At 35.7% G+C, this 24,931-nt stretch overlaps 3 protein-coding genes and 1 long non-coding RNA gene across 4 annotated transcripts in view; 2 read left to right on the top strand and 2 right to left on the bottom strand.

The window, feature by feature from the left end:
• Nucleotides 1-3,302, bottom strand: part of LOC102578169 (B-box zinc finger protein 19) — a 6,332-nt gene extending 3,030 nt beyond the window's left edge. Inside the window, exons 1-5 of the mRNA XM_006361935.2 lie at nucleotides 2,861-3,302; nucleotides 1,278-1,374; nucleotides 1,061-1,176; nucleotides 724-966; nucleotides 549-643 (exon numbers count right to left, since the gene is read on the bottom strand). Of these exons, the coding sequence (XP_006361997.1) occupies nucleotides 554-643; nucleotides 724-966; nucleotides 1,061-1,176; nucleotides 1,278-1,374; nucleotides 2,861-2,953 (639 nt within the window). The 5' untranslated portion in view covers nucleotides 2,954-3,302 and the 3' untranslated portion in view covers nucleotides 549-553. The remainder of the gene's footprint in view (nucleotides 1-548; nucleotides 644-723; nucleotides 967-1,060; nucleotides 1,177-1,277; nucleotides 1,375-2,860) is intronic.
• Nucleotides 3,303-8,877: 5,575 nt separating this feature from the next.
• LOC102606158 (heat shock 70 kDa protein, mitochondrial-like) lies at nucleotides 8,878-13,328 on the top strand. The gene is made up of 7 exons (XM_015302773.1): nucleotides 8,878-8,997; nucleotides 10,090-10,166; nucleotides 10,256-10,334; nucleotides 10,445-11,011; nucleotides 11,099-11,276; nucleotides 11,513-11,955; nucleotides 12,331-13,328. The coding sequence occupies exons 1-7, from the start codon at nucleotides 8,944-8,946 to the stop codon at nucleotides 12,955-12,957; spliced, it is 2,025 nt and encodes a 674-aa protein (XP_015158259.1). The 5' UTR covers nucleotides 8,878-8,943; the 3' UTR covers nucleotides 12,958-13,328.
• Nucleotides 13,329-14,028: 700 nt separating this feature from the next.
• On the top strand, nucleotides 14,029-19,435 carry LOC102605481 (uncharacterized). Its single transcript, XR_001471574.1, has 7 exons — nucleotides 14,029-14,200; nucleotides 14,324-14,441; nucleotides 14,520-14,903; nucleotides 15,816-16,688; nucleotides 17,054-17,340; nucleotides 18,109-18,298; nucleotides 18,400-19,435. It is a non-coding gene; the product is annotated as an uncharacterized lncRNA (long non-coding RNA).
• Nucleotides 19,436-20,147: 712 nt separating this feature from the next.
• BRP1 (bromodomain-containing RNA-binding protein 1) lies at nucleotides 20,148-22,147 on the bottom strand. Its single transcript, NM_001288337.1, is given in 3 exon segments — nucleotides 20,148-20,206; nucleotides 20,292-20,511; nucleotides 20,618-22,147. Coding segments are annotated over 3 exon segments (1,809 nt in total).
• Between the last annotated feature and the right edge of the window lie 2,784 nt (nucleotides 22,148-24,931).

The following is a 24,931-nucleotide window of genomic DNA, read 5'->3' as shown; positions in this document are numbered from 1 at the left end:
AAAAAAAAAAAAAAAACCATTTCTGCTCTATTTCCCCTTCCAGCTTCTCCAGAAATGAATATTTTGATCTCACCAATTCTTCAATTTCTTCCTTGCTGAAAAGGGTTTATTCCTCTTCTTTTTGTTAACCTTGTTACGCAATCCTCATCATGTGACTGCTTAGCAGCAGCGAGGCACTCAAGAGAAATCGCAGTGACAACACATCTCAGCCGAAAAGATGCAAATGCCTCTCAAGTACCTTTCTTAACCCAGCCACCTTGAGGCACACCTAAACGTCCTTAAATACTTCTTTAGAATCTGCAATTATGTACAGCACAGATCCTTTTGCAGAAAGTGACAATTATTCTTTCATTGCTTATATACACTCTTAATGGAAAAAAGGTGTCACAACTCATAAAATGTGTGACTGAATAGAATATTGTGTATGTACGTGCACATTGTAATTCGTAATGGTAAAAAAATCATAGTACTAGTCAAGATACTCCAAGACTTTGACAAAGTTGAGAGAAGGACATTACAAACTCAAATTCATTGAGTAGAGTACATACCTTGATCACTTCTCCGGTTCTCTTTTGAAGGGTCCATCAGGAACCACACCGACTGACTCATGATTGCTACCACCAAGCATGTCCATTCCTTGTTCCTGCATTAAATTTTTCAATTACTGGAGACCAATAGCTGAACAAAGTGACTGAGATAGTACTTCCAATTGGAGTAGATTACCTGATTATTTGACGTTTGACCATGCATCCTATGAGGTCTGGAATTAAGGTCAATCAACTCATTCTCCATTTTCACGCTATTATTCACGTTATTTTCTACTGCTGCCATAGCAGTCTCCCTGTTTGGTTGGTGATTGTCTATCATAGGGAGCTTAAAGGGCAGTGCAGGCTCCCTCCTTACATCACCTTGTTCAGTAGATGGAAATCCTAGCTCATTTGAAGGGCCCAATTTATCCCCCGGAAACTACAGAAGGACATAAAAGAAGAAATAAAATAGACTCTTCCCTAAACACAACAAGAACTTGAACCAGGGCTTGTCTTAGCATGAATTTACAAACCTCAATCCTCTGCCTTATAAGGAGATATCTTCCATGGGTTCGTTTACCTCCAACATGGACAATCATATCACATTGCAAACACAGGGAACTTCCATCGATCTCACAATAAAAGAAAGCTACATACATGTATCCAGCAAAGAAGCAAAAACTTCATATAATGTTGCCATCTTGGTAAGCAGAAACAGGATAAGGAAAGAGAAGAAATGAAGTTACATACCAGGTGCATTTTCACATATGTCGCAACGCTGGATTTTGCTGGGGTCAGCTAGCCCAACTCTTACATGTCGACTTGCAAGCTTGTTGCACATATGGACCTAATATCAGATATAAAGGACCGTGAACTTCTTTCAGTAGAAAACAGATGAATTAAAACTTGTGAGTTACAAACGTGAACAAGCAGATACTAACCAAATGTGACAGAACATATGGACCTAATATCAGATATAACAAGGACAGTGAATTTCAGTAGAAAACAGATGAATTAAAACTAGTGCGTTACAAAAGTGAACAAGCAGATACTAACCAAATGTGACAGAAGATTATATTTTACCAAATTAGTTGCTTATAAGTGAGTGTTCTATCCTACAACATGTATATCATTTTTGTGTTCTCAAACACTAGAAGTTCCTCGGAAGATCAGACAAGGGAAGTAAATATAGGTGAGACGAGGCGTGAATAAGCAAATGCTGGATATGGAGAAGTTTCCAACACGCATCAGAAAATATAAGCCCAACTAGATAAAAGTGTTATGAAGAGAATAATTCCAAAGAAAGACTTAATAGTCCATTAGCACCCAAGGGTGTGGTTTAGCGGTCAATGAAAACCATCAGAAACCACGGTTAAAATCACGGAGACAACAGAATTTAATGATTTCTTCTCACCTTGCCTAAGCCTTGGGGGGAAGAGTAATGTTACCTATATTGGTGGGAGATAGCAGGTACTTAGTGGAATAATCGAGTGAGGAGATGGGCTGGATGCCACCTTTATCAAACAAAAATAAGGCCTCTTGTCCATTCAGGTTGATCAACAGGGTGGATGTGGAATTTCAGAAGGTGCAGTACCAAAAGGGATTGCATTGAATTGTATACTCTAGAAGAGAAGGCATAGTATGAGTAGTAAGTACAAAGAAAGAAAACATAGACCACCATATGCACTACATCAGTGGAAGATGTAAAGTAACTAAAAATCCTAGATCCCTCTCTACACAACAAAGTGGAAACTAACAGAATGGACCTCAAAGAAGATAATTCCATCCCTTTAGTTAGATAGTTTGTATTAGTTCATAAAGTAGAAACCCTGAGTTATAATACAACAAACAACAACATACCCAATGAAATCCCACAAGTGGGGTCGCACGAGTATAGAGAGTACCCATAACTTATCGCTAACTCGTGAAGGTAGAGAAACTGTATACTCAAGTGCAGCAAATCAAGTAGTTATGGGGGGAAATGGCAGTAATGAAAATACGGCAATTAATAAGGAAAACAGTACAGAACATCCAGACAAGGAACAATAACAATAACAAATTAATGCTATAACCAAAACACAGAAGGTAACATATGTCAAAAGCAAGAAACTACATGAATGGTAACATATATCAAAATCAAGAAACTACATGAATAAGGCTAATACTAAGATAATGAATCAACCAATTCAAGATGTCAAAGTACAACAAACGGACAATCTTTAAACATAAACAACAAGAATTCGATCCATCAGTAACCCAAGATTTAGACAACTTATTCTCTATCAAGAACCAAGAAATCGACTGACACTGAAAAATTGGAATTCGACAAATACCTTTTCGTCACAAGAACGGCAGAGAGCAGCCTCATCAGCAGCACAGAAAAGTATTGCGGCAGCACTTTCACAAACATCACAAAGGGTTCTCATATTTGTTTCTATATTTTCACTCTTCAATTTCCTTTACTCATTTTTCAAGAATCCACTTCAGGCCATTGATTCACTTACCATACTGTCGATTTAACAAAAAACAAAGAACACCTACAAATCTGTATGAAATAAAGTTAAGTTTTTTTTTATCAAAGATAGGTGAAGAGTTATTAAAATAAAGAGACAAAAAGGGAATCTTGGGGTTTTGACAAGAAAAGAAGAAGTGGTTGAGCTGTGTTAAGAAAAGAAGAAGAATGCTGAAGGAGGAAGGAGAGAAGAAAAAAAGAAAGCGTGGAGGACAAATGGGATCAACAGAGGGACAGACCCACACAAAGAGACACAACCAAAAGGTGACTCTTTTTTTGAGTCTTCCCGCTCTAATGTTAGGATCTGTTTGGATTGACTATTGACTTATTTTTGTTATTTTGACTTTAAAATAAGTGCTTATAAGCATTTTTTAACTTTACTCAAACACTTCGAAATTGCTTAAAGTTATTTTGATTTAAAAGCACCTAAAATAAGTCAATCCAAACGGACACTCTAAATTGCCTTTTTTTTATCCATTATGTTGCCAAATTAGCATGTTAAGTGGTTTGGTTTGGTTGATGTTGGTTTGGCAGGCAGATGATATTGCTTGTGTTGAGTCCAATTAGCATGTTACATGGTTTTGAATTTTTTATGGCATAGCCAAGAATATTTAGGTCATTTCTTTGGTGTAAGCTTTGCGGAGGTACTTTTTTGGTACTAGTGGGGCTGGTGGGAGGTAGTGATTGTTTGATAAAATCAAATAATTGAATGTTGATGGAAGTTGAGATGTAGAAGTTGATCCAAACAAAATAGTTACAAAAAGTTAAAACATTGAGTATCATGTTCAATTAGCAGGTTTCATTAGCTAATGATATAGCCAAGTACACTTTAGGTCGTTTCTTTGGCCTAAGCCTTACGGAGGTACTTATTTAGTATTGGTGGTGTTGGTTGGAGGTAGTGATTGTCTGATAAAATAATTCAGTGTTGGTGGAAGTTGAGATGCAATGTTGATCTGAACAACATTGTTACAAAAAGTAAAAACATTGATTGTGTTACATCCAATTAGCAGGTTTCATGATTTGAAGATATAGTCAGAACACTTTAGGTCGGTTTATCAGCTTAAGCCTTGCGGAGGTACGTATCTAATATCGGTGTTGGTGGGAGGTAGTGATTGTCTGATAATTTGAAGTGTTGGTTACTTGAGGAGTGTTGGTGGGAGTTTTTCGATAAAATAGTTGAGGTGTGAAAGTTGATTTGAACATCTTACATGGTTTGATGATACATACAAGAACACTTTAGGTGATTTCTTCAACCTAAATCGAGCATACTTATTTGATATTGTGTTAGAAGAGAGAGAGCAATTATCTGATGAAATATGTTACTAAAGGTATTTTGATAAAATAGTCAAGGTGTGAACCAACCTAGTTTAGTGGTTGTCTCCTTGAGTGTCATTTTTTTCTTCTTTTTACTTAATGTATTAGGGAATTGAAATTGAAATCTTGGCAAGTAGAGAAAGATAACAACAATTTTTATTTTTTTTCTTGGTGTTGATGTTTACAAAGTTCCACTCAACCATTTAAAGAAATGCAAAATGCCCTCTTTAGACAATATGTTGATACATTAAATTCAAATTGCTAATCTTGATGACAAAATCAAATAAACCCTCCCCACAATCCTCTACCTAGGACCCTTACTTTGGCCTTGTTATAAGTTGCCATTGTGACTTAGCCACCACAATCCATTCCTCCTATAACCTTCTTATTCCTCTTGTCCTGCCCCCACACTTCCCTTCCCTAGCCTTTTGTTATATTTTCTATGATATGAAAGGCTAAAACAAATTTCATAAATGATATGATGGCAATAGTTCTACATTTGAAATGTCAATTATATAATTTTTTATTCTAGAAATGACAATTATCATACACACCACCAATTACTTGTTTCATCTTTCGAAAGATAGAAAATTACAAAATTGTACAACACATTAAACATATATTAATAAAACAATAATTAACTTATACACACTTACAATAAAACATATTGCTCTAACACATTAAAAACAATCAAATATTGTTGTTACTTTATTTTTAATTCTGTAAACTAATACATAAAATGATATATACAATATAAAATATAAATAATAATATAAAAAACATAAATAAAATAAAAAATAAAAAATTTGAATGAAAATTAACCAAACTTATGAGATATGTTAATTAATTAATAAGGGATATATTGATAAATATGTATATATGGAAGCGATATTTTAGTCTTAAAAATAATAATTTTCTGCTTCTGCTTTTTTTTTTTAAATAGAAATTTTAACTTTTTCCCAACAACAAAAAAAACTTTCTGCTTCTATCTAAAAACAGTTTTAAGGATTCACCAAATAATTAATTTTTTTGAAAAACAGTTATTTTCTAAAAAAAATGTATTTTTTTCTCAAAAGAAATACTTCTAGCCTCCCAACGACGATGCTAAACAGACTCTAAATAATAATTTAACTTTAAAATATTCATTTTACCTTTAATAAAATTATTTATGATTACATAAGTATCTATCAATTGTAAATTTCAAAAATCTTTTTTTTTTTTTTGTAAATTTTATGTTAAATCAAATTAATTCATATAAAATATAACTGAAGGAGGGTTTATTTTGGATTTGGTGGGTAAGGGGATTTGAAATAAGTGTTGCCATAAAAAAACAGATAAAAATGAGGTCCACAAGTAATCCAATAAGATGGGCCATGATTATTGGACACGTGAGAATCAACAAGGGTGTGGCTGTTGAAGATTTTGTTGTCACAGATTGTCCTAATTTACAAAGTAGGATCAAAACAACAATTCTTAGCCACACACTTCTAAAGTCTTGAAAGCTACCTCTTCCTTTTTTTTCATCCACTAATTCCTTCTCTTTCATGTCCCACCTTCTTTTTTTCATTTACGTTAATCGTGATGTTTATATCAATTTGATTATAGAAATTTAAGATATAAATAGTTGGATATCATGCTTGTCTAGACTTAAGTGTTTTTGTTTTATATTGAAATTTGCATCTCTTATCAAGTAGTATTTTTTTTTCATCTTAATTTATATTGCATTAAAGTTTTTTTAGTCACATAAATATTTTTACATATTTAAAATAAACTATAAATTTCAAATCATTATTTCCTTCTTAAATTCTGTTCAAACCATGTCACAATATTAAGTGCTCTTTTTCTATAACACTAAAGTAATTTTGTATTTTAGATTATTTATTTTAATTTTTAATTATTTATATATCGATTGTTAGGTTACATCTTTAATGCCATTATTTTTCATGACAATTTTGATGAATGACTTCACTCGACCAATTCATAGGTGATGATTATTATTCATGACAGGTACTTCCAACATCTTCTATTATCCATCTTTAGATTTCTAACACTTGTTTCAATTATATTCGATGATCTACTAGTAATTAATATATTATTCACTAAAAATATAATAACTATATTTTAAACTCGTTATTACGAGTCTACCAAAGTCTAAAAAAGATAATTTAAACTTTTAAACAAGTAGGATTTGAAATTACCAACTACTATGTTCTGTCTGTTCATTTTACTTGTTCATTTTAAACTTTACAAAATAATTATTCATGTTAATTTACAAAACAATTGAATTACTATATGCTTATACGAAAAATACTTGTCATTTAATTGAAATAAGTTTGGTAATACCTATCACTCCTTGAGGCCACAGATGGGGTTGTTCTAATTTGTCATTCACCCTTTTAATGTTGAAATAATTTTAAATTTTTATTTTTATTTTTATGAATAACTCCGAAGGCATTTCAGTCATTTTGATAGAATTTTGCTAATAATCACTATTTTACTTATCATATTAATTGTTTATTCAACGGAGAATGTGTTTTTCAGTAATCAGTACTTGCTACTTATCAACTATTTTTAATCAGCTAACCTAAACGAGATTCTATAACAATATATATATATATATATTTTAATAAAAGTTGAAACAATTCCCCATCAATTGACTTGACATTTTGGTTGCTTTCCTTATTTGTACCTGCTACAGCAATGGGCTAGGCCTTCTCAAGCATACTTTGCTATGGCCCAAATAAATTGGTCCATTGAAATCTCTCAAAGCACCTCGGACCAGGGGCGGACCTACGTGGCGCTTAGGGGGTTCACCCGAACCCCCTTGGCGAAAAATTACACTGTATATATAAGGTAGACTTCTGATTTTAAGCGTATTGATAGTAAAATGAACCCCCTCAACAACCAAAAGAGGAGCGTGGCTCACTGGCAAGGGGGTTCATTGCTAAACTGCATGTCCCGAGTTCGATTCTCATTGAGTGCAACGGTTTCAACTTTTTTTTTTGCTTTGAAAAGTCTGAGATGGGCTCAGTTTTGGGCTTAGGATACCCAATAAAAGGCCTCATTATTTTTGGATTCAATCTAAAATTATATTTTTTTGTTTTTTTTTTAAATTTTTCTTTTTATGTTATATCTTTTTCTCAATTTATCTTTGTTTAAATTTATTAGCCACATTTTTTTATATTTTTATCTTTTATTGTTCTTTTTTATGTTGCTCATTTTATTTCTTTATAACTCTCTTCTCATGTACTAACTTAAAGAAACTCTTTGAGAAAATGATGAATTGTTATTAAATTTAAAATTGAATTAGAAAATTATTATATAAAATAAAGTAAATTAAGATTAATAGGATACCCAATAAAAGGCCTCATTATTTTTGGATTCAATCTAAAATTATATTATTTTTGTGTTTTTTTAAAAAAAAAATCTTTTTATGTTATATCTTTTTCTCAATTTATCTTTGTTTAAATTTATTAGCCACATTTTTTTATATTTTTATCTTTTATTGTTCTTATTTATGTTACTCATTTTATTTCTCTATAACTCTCTTCTCATGTACTAACTTAAAGAAACTCTTTGAGAAAATGATGAATTGTTATTAAATTTAAAATTGAATTAGAAAATTATTATATAAAATAAAGTAAATTAATATTAATCGAATAGAAAACTTTAAAAGTTGTGAATATTCTTTTAATAAAATGTATTTAATTGATTTTTTTTGTAATTTCATTGTATCTCTTTTTTACTATTTTCAAGTCGATTCTAAAGAGATTAAAACTAAACTAAACTTATTTGATTGGTTCATAATTTGTTTTTTTAACAAATGATTAATCTAGTAAATTGAATTAAATGAACTAAAAAAATCGACGATGTCATTTATTTATCTTCGGAATATGCACTATAATATTAGTAACTCGATCTTTACACCTTTCTAAAGAATCTTGATGATTTTTTAAGTAACATATGATTAAATGTGCACTAATTCAAATTTTAGAAAAAAATCTAGAAAGTTGAATACTACAAAATAAAAGGAAAGACACTAGAAATTTTAAAAGCTCGATGGACCATAGTAAAAGTAGGAAGAACCTAAACACAACATGACAATGTAAGTTAAATTTAGCGGATTAAAATTAAAATTTTCCTCCTATGTCACTCGGTTTTCCATCTTGTAACTTTTACGTGTTTACTTCTTTATACTTCGAACTCCCTCAACAAAAATGCTGGATCCGCCACTGGTTGTAGAGTATAATTTTTTAAAATATAGCTATGGATGTTACATACATAGTACAATACTATATCATGTAATTTATTTTTTCTTCAAATTAATGATTTGATAAATTTCTTTCGTCGAAAATGAACAAAGAAGTACAATTACGAAGAAACCCTTGGCTATATACCATAGACGTACCCTTATTATAAAGTTAAATAAAAAAAAAAATTAATAAAACTTTATAAATAATTTATTATTTTTATATTACGCGTTGCTAAATGGTGCGGCTATATATATTTGGCATTTGCTTCTACCTTGTAAATTCTAAAACCCTATATAAACCCTAACACGGTCAGACCCGAACCGGTCTTACTCTTCCGATGACTTCCGCCGGCCTGCTCCTCCGACCACTACGTCGTTCTGCCCATAAAATTGTAAGTTCTTCTTAACCTTTTTCATCATGTAATGTTTTGTCTTCTTTTAGATCTTTCATATACTAATATTTTTTTATGATGATTTTAAATCTTGTTGTGAATGGTTTGATCTTACTATTTCCGAATTAAAAATTTCACATTCTTGATTTTAAAATAAACATCACTTCTTGATTTCTTGAAAGAGTTGGTTTGTGTTGTTGATCGCTTAGCTCTGAGTTTATGGCTTGTTTATGGGTAAAGAATGTGTTCTATTTTCTGTGGGAGATCAAGATTATGGTTATAGAGATTGTCCGGTGAATTACATTGAACAGAAAACTGTGATTGGACTATACACCCACAAAGGAGATGCCACTGTTATGGAAAATAAAACAAACTCCAAAGAGTAGATTGCCTAATATGTTGTAGTAGCTCCCAGTGTTTCCCTTCAAATGAGGAAAAGACCCTTGAAGCTAGATGTTATGATAAAACTTAAGAAACCTTTTCTCCAAAAAAAAAAAAAAAAAAAAAAAAAAAAAAAAAAAAGAGAGGGGGGGAGGAAACTAAAGAAATGAACATCAACTACTTTAAATCTTATTGTCAATGGTTTGATCTTACTATCTCCGACATGAAAGACTTAAAAAATTCACTCTTGATTAAATTAAACATCGCTTCTTGATTTCTTGAAAGAGTTGATATGTGTTATTGATCGTTTATCTCTGAGTTTCTGGCTTGTTATTGTCTGTGGGAGATCAAGATTATGGTTGTAGAGCTTGTCCGGTGAATTACATTGAACAGATAATAGATGGGACTATACACCCTCAAGAAGACGCCACTTTTATGAAAAAACTATACACTCGCAAGGCTAGATTGGCTAATATGTTGTAGCTTTCAATGCTTCCCCTCAGATTAGGACAAGACCTCAAGTTTAGATGTTAGGATAAAACTTCAAGAAATCTACAATGAACATCACCTACTTTTGCCAATATGTAATGGGCTTGGAATAGAGTGGAATGAATAGTTGATTGGTTTGAAAAATCTTGCTAGTAGTTGCTCATTTCCTAGCTTTTAATTATCTAACCTTTATCCATTATGACTGTTTGTTTACTTGTGCAGTTTGCTTCCAACACCAAGCCTTCATGGTGCCCATCACATTTTGGTGCTAAATGGGATGGTCTAGCTAGACCATTCAGGTATGCGGCTTGTAGCATTGTTTTCTCCTTTTTATCTTGTGGTGTTGTTGCATCTGTTTCTGTGTAAGCTTGATTGTTTTCCATTGTAGCTCTAAACCTGCTGGAAATGAAATTATTGGGATTGACTTGGGTACGACCAACTCTTGTGTTTCTGTGATGGAGGGGAAGGTAAGGATTATATTTGTTGAAATGCTAAACTTTTGTTGAGATCATTCCTGTGATACTGTATGATGGCTTTGGTGGATTATCTATATTCCCTGATGCTCTTGTTTATGCAGAATCCTAAAGTCATTGAGAATGCTGAGGGGGCAAGAACAACTCCTTCCGTGGTTGCGTTTAACCAGAAGGGGGAACGACTTGTTGGTACTCCAGCCAAGCGTCAGGCAGTGACCAATCCTGCAAACACACTTTCCGGGACCAAGCGTCTAATTGGTAGACGCTTTGACGATACTCAAACGCAAAAGGAGATGAAGATGGTTCCTTACAAGATTGTGAGAGGCTCAAATGGAGATGCTTGGCTTGAAGCAAATGGACAACAATATTCTCCAAGCCAAATTGGAGCATTTGTTCTAACAAAGATGAAGGAAACTGCAGAAGCCTACCTAGGGAAATCTATTAGTAAAGCTGTGGTCACTGTTCCAGCTTATTTCAATGATGCTCAGAGGCAGGCAACAAAGGATGCTGGGCGAATTGCAGGTCTTGATGTGCAAAGGATTATTAATGAGCCTACTGCAGCTGCGCTCTCTTATGGTATGAACAACAAAGAAGGTCTTGTTGCTGTTTTTGATCTAGGTGGTGGAACTTTTGATGTTTCAATTCTGGAGATATCAAATGGCGTTTTTGAAGTAAGTGAAATTTGTGGTGCTCTCTAAAGCTGTGTATCTCCCTGTGTTTTCCCGTCTAAACTCATCTCTCTACTTACTTCCATCCAGGTCAAGGCAACCAATGGTGACACCTTTCTAGGAGGAGAGGATTTTGACAACGCATTGTTAGAGTTTTTAGTGAGCGAGTTCAAGAGGACTGAGGGAATTGACCTATCAAAAGACAAGCTTGCCCTACAAAGACTTCGAGAGGCAGCTGAGAAAGCTAAGATAGAGCTTTCATCAACATCTCAAACTGATATTAACTTGCCATTTATCACAGCCTCTCTCTACTTACTTCCATCCAGGTCAAGGCAACCAATGGTGACACCTTTCTAGGAGGAGAGGATTTTGACAACGCATTGTTAGAGTTTTTAGTGAGCGAGTTCAAGAGGACTGAGGGAATTGACCTATCAAAAGACAAGCTTGCCCTACAAAGACTTCGAGAGGCAGCTGAGAAAGCTAAGATAGAGCTTTCATCAACATCTCAAACTGATATTAACTTGCCGTTCATCACAGCTGATGCATCAGGGGCTAAACATCTTAATATCACACTGACAAGATCAAAATTTGAGACATTGGTGAACCACTTAATTGAGAGGACAAGGAATCCTTGCAAGAATTGTTTGAAGGATGCTGGAGTATCTTTAAAAGATGTGGATGAGGTCCTCCTTGTTGGAGGTATGACTCGGGTTCCTAAGGTGCAGGAAATAGTTTCTGAGATATTTGGTAAAAGCCCAAGCAAAGGTGTCAATCCAGATGAGGCAGTTGCCATGGGAGCGGCGCTTCAAGGTGGTATTCTCGGTGGCAACGTTAAAGAGTTGCTTCTTTTGGATGTAACTCCGCTATCTCTCGGTATTGAGACATTGGGAGGTATCTTTACCAGGTTAATTAACAGGAATACCACCATTCCCACAAAGAAGAGTCAGGTGAGTTTTTTTGGATAATGTGATCTCTTGATTTTTCTTATTGTCTTGTCTCGCCTGATGTGGTACTCCTTCCATCCAAGATCCATAGAATTTTTTCCATTTTAGGAAATGTGACCATTCTATGTTTATACAAAATTTCAAGGATTCAAATTCACTAAGCAAAACATTGAATTTTGATGTGGTTTTTCTTTGTGAAACAATCCTTTTGGTACTATTTTTATTTTCTTCTGTCATCGCTAGTATGATTTACAAATAAACACCTTATATTTCGTCTCTGGTCAAATATGGATCTTGGGAAAGATGACACATGTATGTCCAATGTAATGTATGTTTTTTGGTAGTGGTTATAGTATGCTGCTTCCTTTTGTATTTCAGGTGTTTTCTACTGCTGCTGACAACCAAACTCAAGTGGGCATTAAGGTATTACAAGGTGAACGTGAAATGGCATCTGACAATAAGATTTTAGGTGAATTCGAACTTGTAGGTCTTCCTCCGGCGCCAAGAGGCATGCCTCAGATAGAGGTCATGTTTGACATAGATGCAAATGGAATGGTCACTGTGTCCGCCAAGGATAAGGCTACTGGCAAAGAGCAGCAGATCAGCATCCGGTCATCTGGTGGTCTGTCGGAAGATGAGATAAACAAGATGGTCAGGGAAGCTGAGATGCATGCCCAGAAGGATCAAGAGCGCAAGACACTTATTGATCTCAGGAACAGTGCAGATACTACCATATACAGCATTGAAAAGAGCTTGAATGAATACAGGGACAAGGTCCCCGCAGAGGTGGTTACAGAAATTGAGACAGCTGTTTCGGACTTGAGAGCAGCAATGGGGACTGAAAACATTGATGATATCAAGTCGAAACTTGATGCAGCAAACAAAGCTGTTTCCAAGATTGGAGAGCACATGACCGGCGGCGGTTCTGGTGGTGCGTCCAGTGGTTCACAAGGAGGAGATCAATCACCACCTGAGGCGGCTGAATACGAGGAAGTGAAGAAATAATATTTTTTCTAGGCAAAACAGAAGAGCGTCTATAGATCTACTCTCCTGAAAATGAACTTCATTTTTTCCATACCCATCTTCCAAATATTCTAACTAGCAAAAATGCTAGCGTGTTGACTTCTTTTCACTAGAGATGTGAGTATAATTTTTGGCGAGCAACTCGATTTATTGAAATTGGCACTTTGTTGCCTCTTGGTGCATTACACGAATTCATCAGCTGAACGTGTGGTTGATGTATAAAACATCGTTATTTGCATTGCTTCTTGGTAGATTTTGAAGAATTTCGATGAAATATTGTACTTGTTTGAAGCTCATCAGACAGAATAATTGGTGGTATCCGAATGTCCAGAATTGTGCTCGGAGTTTGAACACATTCCAACTTGCGATCTGTCTCTGAAAAGAATCCATTGCAAGCTAGCTATTGTCTCTAATCATTTGTGTTGTGTAGGTTAGTTTATCGTCTTGGCTTCTTTTTTTTTCACAGAAATAAGTTTTACGTATCATTTAACACAAGCTATTTTTGCAATGTCTCAACATTGTAAGTCCTTTTCCATGTTGCTAGAGAACTCAGATTTTACTTAAAATCTTAATCTCGACTCTTTTCTTTTAATCCCACTCTCTTTCAACCCAATTTGAAGGGAAAAAAACAAGCAAATTGAATGGTTATCACTGAAATTTTGTGTTTAGATAATAATTATTCTTGCAGTTAGAGCGTCAAAAAATCAACTTAGTGAGTTTGTTCGAAGGATGCAGAACTTGAACTTTCCATGGCCGAAACAAAGGAGGAACCCATCAACCTCTTACAAGATTTCCATCAATCCTCTAAGCAAAAAAGAGCTCTGAGGCGCAGGTCGGATCTAAGGATTGTGGAATTACTTTAAGTTCAGAAGGCCCAAGATACTCTGGACAACGAGGAAGTGGTTGGGATGATGGGTTGAATAATTTTGCCTCTCTTTGGGATTTGCAGTTAGGTGGGTTTCTTCATCCAGATAGGTGTGTTTGGTATTTTGTAGCATAACTGTTCTGTTATTTATAAAATTAATAAATTTGGGGGTTGAAAAATAAGTGCCCAACTATAATGTTAGTATGTTACTAGTACTAAATTTGACAACTTAAATAGGGGTTTCTTTTAGGTTCTTGTTGATCACATCTGATAAAAGCAAATTCATTCTGGAAACATGTATCCTCCCATAAGATGCTTAGGCTATGATGCTCTCCTGTCTTTACCTTAGAACCACAAAAGGTTACAAAAATAAAAAGATGTCTATTCTATTCTACTTATAGTTTATATGTGCCATGATTGTCTCAATGAGCTCAACTTTCCCTTATGATAGTCTTATCTGTTTTCTTATGTGTGTTCTGCAAGGCAAGGATTTGCATTAGGCATGGCAGTGTTGGTTTGTGCAGTTCCGTACATGAAAGTGGATGTGCTGTTGAAGTTAACTGTTGAGTTGTTGGAGATCTCTTCTTCCATGAAGGGTTAGGTGGGGAAAATTGCCTTTGTTCGTAAACTTAGTAGTTTTTCTTATGGTCTGGCTTGACACTTTAAATTGGTTTTGTAGTACATAAGAGATTGCTTAAAGGGACACTTGTTTGCTTATGGAGATTTTGCAAGATCAGGGAAATTGATTTTGGAGTGGATTGCTGATAAGAACATTCCTTACAGTAAAGAACTTGTTGGTTCTCGTCTTTTTGGCAACAAAGACACGGTACTTACAAGAGGACTCTCGGGAGTCTCTTTGTAGGATACTTGGCCAAAGTGTGACCTGTTATCCCTTAAGTAAGTACTGTGACGAAGAGGCTGTTGCTCACCCGACACGATCGTACGAGGTCACAATTTACCCAGGGTGAACAAGAATTGGGGATCGGATGCGGGCGAAATTCCCGACAATGGCTGAGATGTTCAGTCGACTGCTGTCTCACTTATTTTGAAGTTGGTTGATAAGGTACTTAAACTTTTACAAGCCTGTGAATTGAAAATATAAGCTTAGCACGTACACTTTTAGTTATTAGATGAAAATAGATTCACAAATTAGCTTTTCTTGTGCCATTATTAACTTGTATGAGCTTATACATCTCCTATATGAATCTTCTAGGATCTTTTTCACTTGTCTATTAAACATCATCTCTTCCTACTACTCCTGCAGCATCTTACTGCTGTTGGGCAAGAAAATGTTTTACACTTGCCCTAAAATATCACCTCTTGCTATTGCACTTACCCAGGAAGATGTGCTGCTGTCATGTTGCCAGTTTAGCTGTTTGCAACAAGTGAACTTATGCTTTTCCTCTACTTGGTCTTTCCGTAAGATGCAATTGCTTAGCGGTTGACCATCCATATTTTTTGTCTTGTCAACTACCTGTTAAAGGTTCGTTGAATCATATACTTGAAGCTCCTGAACTTAAAGAGTGATTTGAAGATGCAACAGAAGTTGGAAGTTCTCATGTTTTGCTCCTTGCCTTTACTATAAATGAAAAACTGGTGTTGAAAATAAAGAGTTTGGCAAGCTTCTACCTTTTCCTTATAGCATTCGTAGGCTTTTCACTGTGGAATATCTGTCCTTGCTTTCCAATTTGCTTGAAGGTGCTACTAGACTTGTTCACTTTCCTTTCTTGAAAAGGTTTGGAAGGGAGCCTTGGAGTAACTAGTAAAGTTATGTTATGTGACCAGGAGGTCATGGGTTCGAGTTTTGGAATCAGTCTCTTGTAGAAATCCAGGATAAGACTGCGTATAGTAAACCCTTATGGTCCAGCCCTTCCTTGAACCCCGTGCATAGCGTGAGCTTAGTGCACAGCCTGCCCTTTTTTTTCCTTGAAAAGGTTTGTTCATATTTTGATCTGCTGGCTTTTTTGATGCACAGGATTCCACTTTCTGCCTGCCACGAGCATAGTGTATAATATTCCTTAAGTATTCTTTTACCTGAAAGTTTTGTACAAGTTTTTGATCCCTCGCCAGCTTTAAATTCCATTAAAAAGCACAATAGAGGCTGCAAGGGTAATTCAGCAGTAGAAGATATTGAGAATATTCTTAAAGACTTCTGTAAAGCTATCATTGAAGGATCTCTTCTTTCATCATCTCATGGCCCGCTTCGTGCATTTACAACGTCCTGTCTTACAAAGTTGTGCTGTGCTTAATGGATGTACTTTCCACAGAAATCACTCAGCTGTTCAAAGCCAGCCAATACTTTTTGAGAGAATTATCTGAGCGGGTCAAGCATGATGATGTTAGAACAGTGGAAGTTATTGTGGCTTTACAGAAACATAGCAAAGGGAAATTTGATTACATCACCAGGAAAAAAACAAGTAAAAGAGTTGATGGCTGAATTTGAAACTGAGTCTTTGTGCATGCTTCTAATCAAGAACTTGCTTCACATGTTCCTTGGATGAAGGTCTTACTTCAGAAATTGGTTCCATAGAAGATAAGGATTCTGTTGGAGCTGTAGGAACCTCGGAAATTTTTAAAGGCTGGTTATAGAGTCACTTTCCAATAGCTTAAAGCATCTAACTCTGGATACAAGGTTTATTCTCTTTAACTCTTGGAACTGAGGTGACATCTTTTGAATTGGAGGAGAAGTTTTGGTTGCCTAAGTCTTCCATTTCAAGTGCTCTTTCTAGGATGAGCATTGAGCAGCTAAGATACTGCCGTGAAATTCTCGAAAAGGGTAAGTACCTCATGTTGTGTCAAGTGGTGTTAAAGCTAATGATCTTGGAGCTTATTTCAGCTCTCAAGACAGGTGAGATTTTTTGATGCTTCATTTTGTAGCACCCTAATAAGTTGCTGACCTACACACTAGTTAAATGTTTCTTATGCCTTTGCTTAACCAAAGTTCCTTGCTTTAGAACTCCCAATTCTTCTTTACTGTTGGATAATCATGTCGTGCTTTGGTGTGAGGAGTCTGAGTAAGGTCTTAATTTAAAAACCATACTGGCTTATTAATCATCTTATATTACCATAAGCAACTTGTTTTCTCTCTGTGTCAGATTAACAACAATTCACTGTGTTCAGGAAATCAAAAACTAATCCATTTCTTCTGTGAGAAACTTGGATTGCTAATCCCTTTTCCCTCTTATCTTATTATTTTTCTCCAAATGATGGCAGGAAAGGACTTGGTTCCAAGTATTGGCAGAAATAAGTGTCGTTCCATGAGGTTCCCTCTGATACAATTGTTGCTTCAAGTTCTACTTCGGCCTGGGGAATTTTCTTAAGTCGCCTCCAAATTGGTTATTTTCTGCATGAGAGCTCTTCAATCTTCAGATTTTCCAATTTCATCTGGATAAGATGAAGCAGACGGAGATGGTGCATCTGAACTGATGTATGTTCTATTGGATACCATGCTTTCGTTGCTACCACAGTCATAAGCTTTAACACAGACTGCTATTGAGCTGGTAAATTACAGAATTCAAGCATAATATCCATCAGTGCATATGGTGATTTAATGAAGCTACCTAGACTGAGAAATTGCTAACCTATTATTTCTAGTAATATATAGTGTCACCTAGTGCATTTGATGTGAAGTCCATCCTGAAAAAACTTGACTGATTTTGTTAAGAGAAGATAATAAAAGGAGATGGGAGGATTATTTTTTTTAGTTGTATGTTCATTTAGTTTGCACACAGTTTAAAGCAACTATGTCTCAATCTCAAGATAATAGGGGTCAGTTATATGAATATTCACTATCTATGTTGCTCCATTTAGACTTGTCTCAAAACTTTTTGAAGCATCATAAGTTATCTACATTTTTTGCTGGCATACAAATTTTGAACAAAACAAAATGGCTTTTAGTGAACATTAGAGTTACCAACATGACTAATAATTATTGGCTTTACTCATATGGACGTTTTCTTTCATTGTAACTTGTTTTTGGCCAAGTCTGTATGGATTCGAGATTGAACTACTTTCTTTCATATGATTCTGGATCTATCGTGTCCCTTTTTAACACCTTTCACCATGATTTCACTCCTACCAACATGTGCATCTAACACACCGTGTCATGATAGTCTCTCATTTTATCCTATGGTTGCAGAGCATGATCTGAGGTTGTGGTTCGTGCATCTGTCTATTATTACTATCGCTAATAATCTCAACGACACTTGTTAATTCTATCAATTGATTGATTATGGGTGGAATACTTATGTTAATTTTCCATTTTACAGGAAAGCCACAGGTATTGATAATATTTTCAGACCTAGCTCAGGCATTGCATAGTTTGGTCAACGAATTTGGGGAATTCTACAGAACAAAATTTTGACTATCCTGGAGGTGAATCCATCCAGCTCTCAGTGCTCAAGTCACTGTTGAAAAGGAACTTTAGGCTGGCAGACAAACCTTTCAAGCACAAGAAAGGTAATTGATGCTAAAAATCTCACTTCAGGTGGTTTTATGTTATATTCAAGGAAGTCCTAAAGAAGTACTTTTGAAAAATCCAATTTCTCTTGTATGTGCAGAATTGCTTTTATAGATTTAAATGGAGCGACATTAACATTGATGATCATACAGCAGCTTCAATTTTGACAGGATGTTTGTGGAAAACATGGACTCCCTACTGTGCAAGCAGGCAGCTGAACGAGTAAGATTTGCAAGTTTTAACAGGATTTGGTAGTAGATGATCCGCTATCACGAACAGAACAAATAAATTGCTTTACTTGCAATCTCACTTGAGTTGGTGTTGGACTTTGTCAAATGCCACTTGGGATTTCAACCAAAGGCCAAACAGTTGGGCTAACCCATTAATAAATGGTATTCTCCTACTGTTTGGTCGAAACACTTTGTTTTCATTCAAACATTTATAATAATATTGTTTTGGGTGGTGGCACCTCATTGACTCTCCTATGAGTTGTGACGTATAAAGTCTGGCCAACGTAAAAATTACATCCACTATTTGCCACACCACTTTAAGTTGGAGTTCACCTCAAGCAAAGCAAGTCTTTTTAAACACATCAAGGTGACTTGTGAAATATTGAAGTCATGTAGAACTACCACTTTTTGAAGATTTTCGTCATCTGAATCAATTCTAAACAGTATCTTTATCTGGCTTTGTTCTGTGACCTTAATTGTCATCCGGATAACTATTCAATTTTGTGTGGACATATATTTTACTATAGTTAGCTGGTCGATTCAATTTTTGGCTTATACTACATTAGTGCAAACTTAATGTATGTGGCTGTGTATATTTCCCCAAAAATATATATAACCATCACATGGGTGGATTTTAGTTGAGACGCCATATTTGGATCCTTCACGTGAAAGGAGATTGTTTACGTCTTTACAAAGGAAAGTTTCTTTAAGTATTATACTGTTACTGCACAGCTGAGAGCTACCTACCTATAAATGAATGAAAAAGGCAAAAGGAACAAGGCCACCCATTAAATAAATAATTTACAAGTACCTAAAAAATTTAGTATATGAAAATAATTGCACCTAAATTGTTCACATACCATTCTCTGTAAACACATCTTCACCATCAAAAGAAGAGGGTTGAATTCATATATGCTTTTTTGTTTCTTCATATTCTGCTCTCAGGCCAAACTAAACCATTCCAACGTGGCTTAATAGGAAGCTGAATAAACAGTCTTTGCTCATTTTAGGGTCGATTAGGACATGGCTAACACAAAGTGCAGGCCAGCAATTTTTAACACATTAGCCACAGTGATAATCTTTCTTTTTACTCCAAGTTGTTATCTCAATTAGTGGCTCCACAAGTTGTTCACCGACCAACACGTTCACTCAAAATATCCTTTAAAGATGTACGTACCACAAACAATTTGAGAAAGTTGGATAGAGCTCGAAACCAAAGAAGTAGAATGTGTCATGTGTTCTTTTCAAGAAAAATCAAATATTTAGTGTAAACCAACTGTACAAAAGGTGTCTTCTCCTCAACTATCTATCTACATATCTCACTCTTCATTAACAGAGGGACCATCTCTAAAATTCCTAAAATTGTGATCCCTAACGCCATAACTTCTTTTGTCATCAACACTACAAGTTCCCTTCCCCTTCCAACTGAGCTTTTTGATTTGCCTAGTGATATAAGCAGACCAATTTTTCTTCCTAGCTTGTCAGGTTGCCCATGTGTTTACAACAACCGAATTACTCAGCTCACCGGAATGTGCAAAACAAAAGAATTCAAGTCCCCAACTTTATACCTCGATAAAAGAAAATTCAACAACATATGCACTGCTTGAATCAACAAATCTCAAGAGTGTGCATCATCAGCATCAGAGTCACTTCCGGATGAACTTCCTGAATCAGAATCTGCACAAGAAATTATGTTCAATTAATCTACGCTACTTGAGTCGCAAAAGATATCATTTTTTCGCATTTGAAGTAGAGCATATACCACTAGAAGAGGAGGAGCCACTGCTTGAGCTGCTAGAACTACTAGAGCTACTACTACCACCACCACCATTCTCTTGATCCCGCCCACCACCTTCATCCTTCTCAATTTCCACTGGAGGAAAATGGGTAGCTGGTTCATCATCCTCTATCTCTACATCCTCTTCTCCAACATCACCCTTTTTGGGCTTTTTGAAGGAATCATTTTTCTCACTAGTGGTAGGCTGCAAAAGAAACACATTTTATTAGTCATTCCAATCAGACAAAAGCACAGGCGCACGAAATGTATTGATAAAAAAGATTTTAAGATAAAATGAAATATTGATTTACCCCATCTGCTTCGGCGACGGATGTAGTTGCAGCAGAAGCTGCAGCACTGGCGGATGGTGGTCCCAAATTGTTAATCATCAATGCCTGCCTCTTAGTTTTGCTCACCATCTTCTTCCAATTGGTCACAAACCGATCAAGCTCCCATAGAGTCTCGGTGTCAAGGGCCTCAATGTCGAGCTCAATCTCGTCACCGTCTTGGGCTAAATGTTCATTCCTCTTCCTTATAATCTGCACCAACTGCGGCATCTTCTCTTGTGGCAAACTTTGCAACCCAACTCCTAATTTATGCTTCTCCTCCATATTCATCTCTCTTTTATTTGGATCCTTGGCCCTCGGTTTAGGTTGCTTTCCCATAGCAGGAACTTTAGCAGCTGATTCAGGCTTCGAGGGTGGTGCCCTCACTGGGGAAGGAGTTGACAATGGGGACTGCTGCCGGGCTGGTGGATTGGGTGGTGGCACTGGCAAAGAGGGTGTTGACGCACTAGAATGATTTTGCATCCGCTCTTGCCTCTTTGAAATGTGAGGGACTGGAGTAGCCTTGGGTTTCTTCACTCTCTCGGGCGTAGGTATGTGATTCCAAGAACTCCCCTGCAACTCATCTACAGGATGATAATCCCTCCTGCCGCCTTCAAGCTTATTCATTTTATCCTGGAGCGGTCTAAACATGTCCTCAAATCGTCCGAGAAGCTGCTCAGCGAAGCCATTAACTTGATCTGTTTTAGGGTTATACAACAAGGCATTATTGAAAGTAAGCCTTACATCAGCAGCAAATTCAAAAGGGGAAGGGTAAAAATTCTTAGCCAAATTTGATTTAACCGTCCCCAAATCCATGGGTCGCTTAATAATTTGGTGGTAATCATGAAGACCCAGGGCTTCAGCATCAACAGGGATATTGAAAATCCACCCATTTTTATGCTTCATCAGCTTTGCCAAAATCTGCCTACATTCCTTCATCATACTTTCCGTTCCGATGGCCTTAACACCACCACCACCAACAGGATTACCAAAATTCCTATTTTCAACTCCGTTTGGGAGCTTTTTCGGATCTTTACTGGATCCGGAAGGGGTAGGCCGTTTATTTCCAGATAGTTTCTTCGATTTGCCTTGTGATCTGGGGTTGGTGGTGCTCAATTGACCGGATTCGATTCGATCCTTGAGGTTTCGGATCTGTTCGACCTCCGCCAACAGCCGACTCCGTAGCTCATTGACCTCGCCTTTGTTGTAAGAGACGACGTTAAAAGTCAAATATCCTCCGAAATTAAGGCCGTCAACGTTGGTCGTTGATTCAATCGGCCGTTGATTGAACGAATAGGCATCATCAGACGCTGTTTGCGTCACGGCCGGCGATTCATCAATATGCCGACCATTAGAGGTGTGATGGAATTGCTTCTGCTTCTTCTTAGGGTTAGGGTTGTGATTAGGGTTCAGTTGTGTATGAGAAAAAGGGGTTTTCCCCATGAATCCACCACCGGCACCACCAGACTGAGCCCAGCTAGATTCATTCCGGCTAGCTAAGACGGCGGATGCCATAAATTATACCGGCAAGGCTTAATACCGGCGTTTCTCTGGTGGAATTTATCGTTATCAGATGGTGTTGAAATCATGAAATTGAAAAGGTACGTGATAGCTACGCGCCCGCCGGAATCCAACAAAACTCCACCCGACCTCCAATTTCCGGCTTTAATCAACCAAACAAGGAAGAAAAAAGGAACTCTTTAAATGTTGGAACCCAAATGAAGGCAAGGGTTTGAAGGGATTGAGCGAGGAATGAGAAGGAGAGGGCATCGCTTCTTAAAGGCGATGAGATCTGCCCGTGCGAACTTCGGGCAGATTCTAACCCGTTGATCACATCTCGTCTGTTCATCTAACGATGTATAAAAATTTGTTTGCTGTCTGAGAAACTGACCGAGACAATCTGTCATGAACGGCTAAGATTTAATGTAATATACACGTGGCAATAGATCTGGGGTCAGTTGTGAAGGGGTTTAAATAGAATTTTTTTGTAAAAATTGAATGATAAGGAAAAGGAGAAAGAGAGGCGTTGTAGTTTGAGTTTGAAGTGAATTTGGGTCGCATGTGTCCTGAATTTAGGGTTTTTGAAGGGAGTGGGACCCACAAATAATTTAAGAGGAGTGGGGGTGGATGACGTGGAAGGGGAATACGCATGAAGTCGTGAAAGAGAAGCAAAACGCGCATAGGGAAACTGTTGACGTGTCAGGAAGATACTGTCAAACAATGGAAGCTTTGTTTAATGTTATGTAATTTTTTGCCCATGAACGTTTAAAATGACGACTTTCCTTTATCCATAATTCCCACTTAAAAAAACTGGAATTTTGTTTATATCTGTAATTTTAAATTTTTTAAGTGAATATTAAAGCTTTTATATAATCTTATACTATGTAAGTAAAATTTAATTTCTAAATAAGGTAATGAAATATTTTAAGATGGTGCATTTATTAATTGTATATTTCAATGTTCCTTTTTTTTCTTCACAAATACTATATGTTATTTACGTACGTACTTTTAAAAATATTATAATTTATGAAGATTTATTAGTTCAATAAATTAACGATAGTTTTATGAAGATTCAAATGTAAACTGACAATATACCTTTAGTCTAGTCTAGCAAGAAATAAATAGTCGTGTTTGACATGTAAATTTTGTACTTTACGTAGAACTTAGTTGCGCGGTCAATTGCAAAGGTACAATAGAAAAGTAGATACAAATATAGAATAGAGAGTTTCGCATACCATATGCAACACAAAATTAGCTACTCTTTGGGCTTAATATATAGTCAGCCTCTTAAACTTGTCAATACTTATGAAGCGTTTTAATTACACACCTATAATTTAAAATTGAAAAATAAAATCTGCACATTTTTGTTTAATTATACACATCAATCTCTAGTGAAAATACTTGAAATTTTATGAGTTAATATTGGGCTATCATATTATACATTAGTGAATGTATTGAAGTTCATAATGAATGGCTTAATATTGTAAGATACAATTTACTCAAATTTCTTAACAGATAAATCATTAATTCATTAAAAATAATTGAAATTATATTTTATATTATTTGTACATACAAGCGGCTCATATACTTTGTTCAGAAAAATCTTCAATAAGAACACTTTCCTCTAAATAAAATTTTATATAATATAAATTCAAATAATCTAACTCTAATATAAATAGTGAAGCATGGAAAAAAAGTCTTGGTACTTTGTTTCCTAATCCCAAACAATAAACAAAGAGGATGATAATAATTTGTAGGCACCAAATTATATAGTGGTAGACAATGAAGAGAGCAAAGTGGGAATCCAAATACTTGAAGGGTGCAAATGATTTTTTTTAAAAAGAATAAATATTTTATCACCTTTTTTGGGTCCTACAAGAGAGTAAAGACAACTAAAAACTAGCTAATGTGTAGGTGGCGTCACATTCTTTACAAATATAAAAAGCAGCCCCACCCCCTACACCCACTACCCCACGTCTTCCTCGCTTTCCTAGAACCTTCTATTATTACCATTACAAATTTACAAATCCAGATCCAATTTCTCTTCTTCACTTACTTTCTTTCATTGCTAATTCCCAAAATAAACTTCTCAGTTTTTTTTTTGTTTTTCCGATGTGGGGGTTTTTCAACAGAAAGCTTTTTAGATCTGTGGTCCGGTAGTTTTCCGATGAGATCTGAGTTGATCTGATTGTCCGGCAGCAATTTTACGTGAAAGACTCGCCGGATTTTGTTTCCGCCGGCGAGGGAGATTAGTTTTGAGTTGCAGGCGGCGTAGTATGTGGGTCCAGTTTTGGTAAAGAGAATTAGGGTAAGCCGGCTTGATAGTAACTGGGCCTTGAGTTGTTTTTGGGCCAAGAAGCCCAATTGACAGCTGGAGATTATTGGTCCGGTTTGTAAGGTCCAAAACATGTGTGAATGTGCTGGATTTTAGATTGCGGTTTGGACTAATTCTAAAAAGATATTATTGGTTGTGTTTGTTTTTTTGTTGAAAATTTCTCCTCCTAAACAAAAATACACAAAAAAAAAAAAAAAAAAATCTTCGGAATTTGTTCAATAACTGGTTTTGCAAAAACCTAGTAGATTTTTTATTTTTAAAAAAAGTAAAAACTTTGGTGTGCTTGGTAGGTTGTACGAGAAAAATGTTGAATATGGAATAATAGTATAAGAAAATATACGAAATAAAGTATTAGTATTAGTAATAAAAACTAAGTTCATATATATTATTTATTTTTCTAAATTCACTTTACCAAATGACCCGATTATTGTTCAAACACAAAGAATTGATTGATACTTAAAAGT

Source organism: Solanum tuberosum, unplaced genomic scaffold (genome assembly GCF_000226075.1).
Source record: "Solanum tuberosum cultivar DM 1-3 516 R44 unplaced genomic scaffold, SolTub_3.0 scf00377, whole genome shotgun sequence".
NCBI classification, from domain to species: Eukaryota; Viridiplantae; Streptophyta; class Magnoliopsida; order Solanales; family Solanaceae; genus Solanum; species Solanum tuberosum.
Note: the sequence above shows the minus strand (reverse complement) of the source record. Positions and strands in the feature narration are given on the sequence as shown.

Coding starts and splice junctions, on each gene's coding strand:
- LOC102606158 (XM_015302773.1), top strand. CDS start 8,944: ATGACTTCCGCCGGCCTGCTCCTCCGACCACTACGTCGTTCTGCCCAT. Junction 8,998..10,089: donor GTCGTTCTGCCCATAAAATT/GTAAGTTCTTCT, acceptor TTACTTGTGCAG/TTTGCTTCCAACACCAAGCC. Junction 10,335..10,444: donor TTTCTGTGATGGAGGGGAAG/GTAAGGATTATA, acceptor TTGTTTATGCAG/AATCCTAAAGTCATTGAGAA.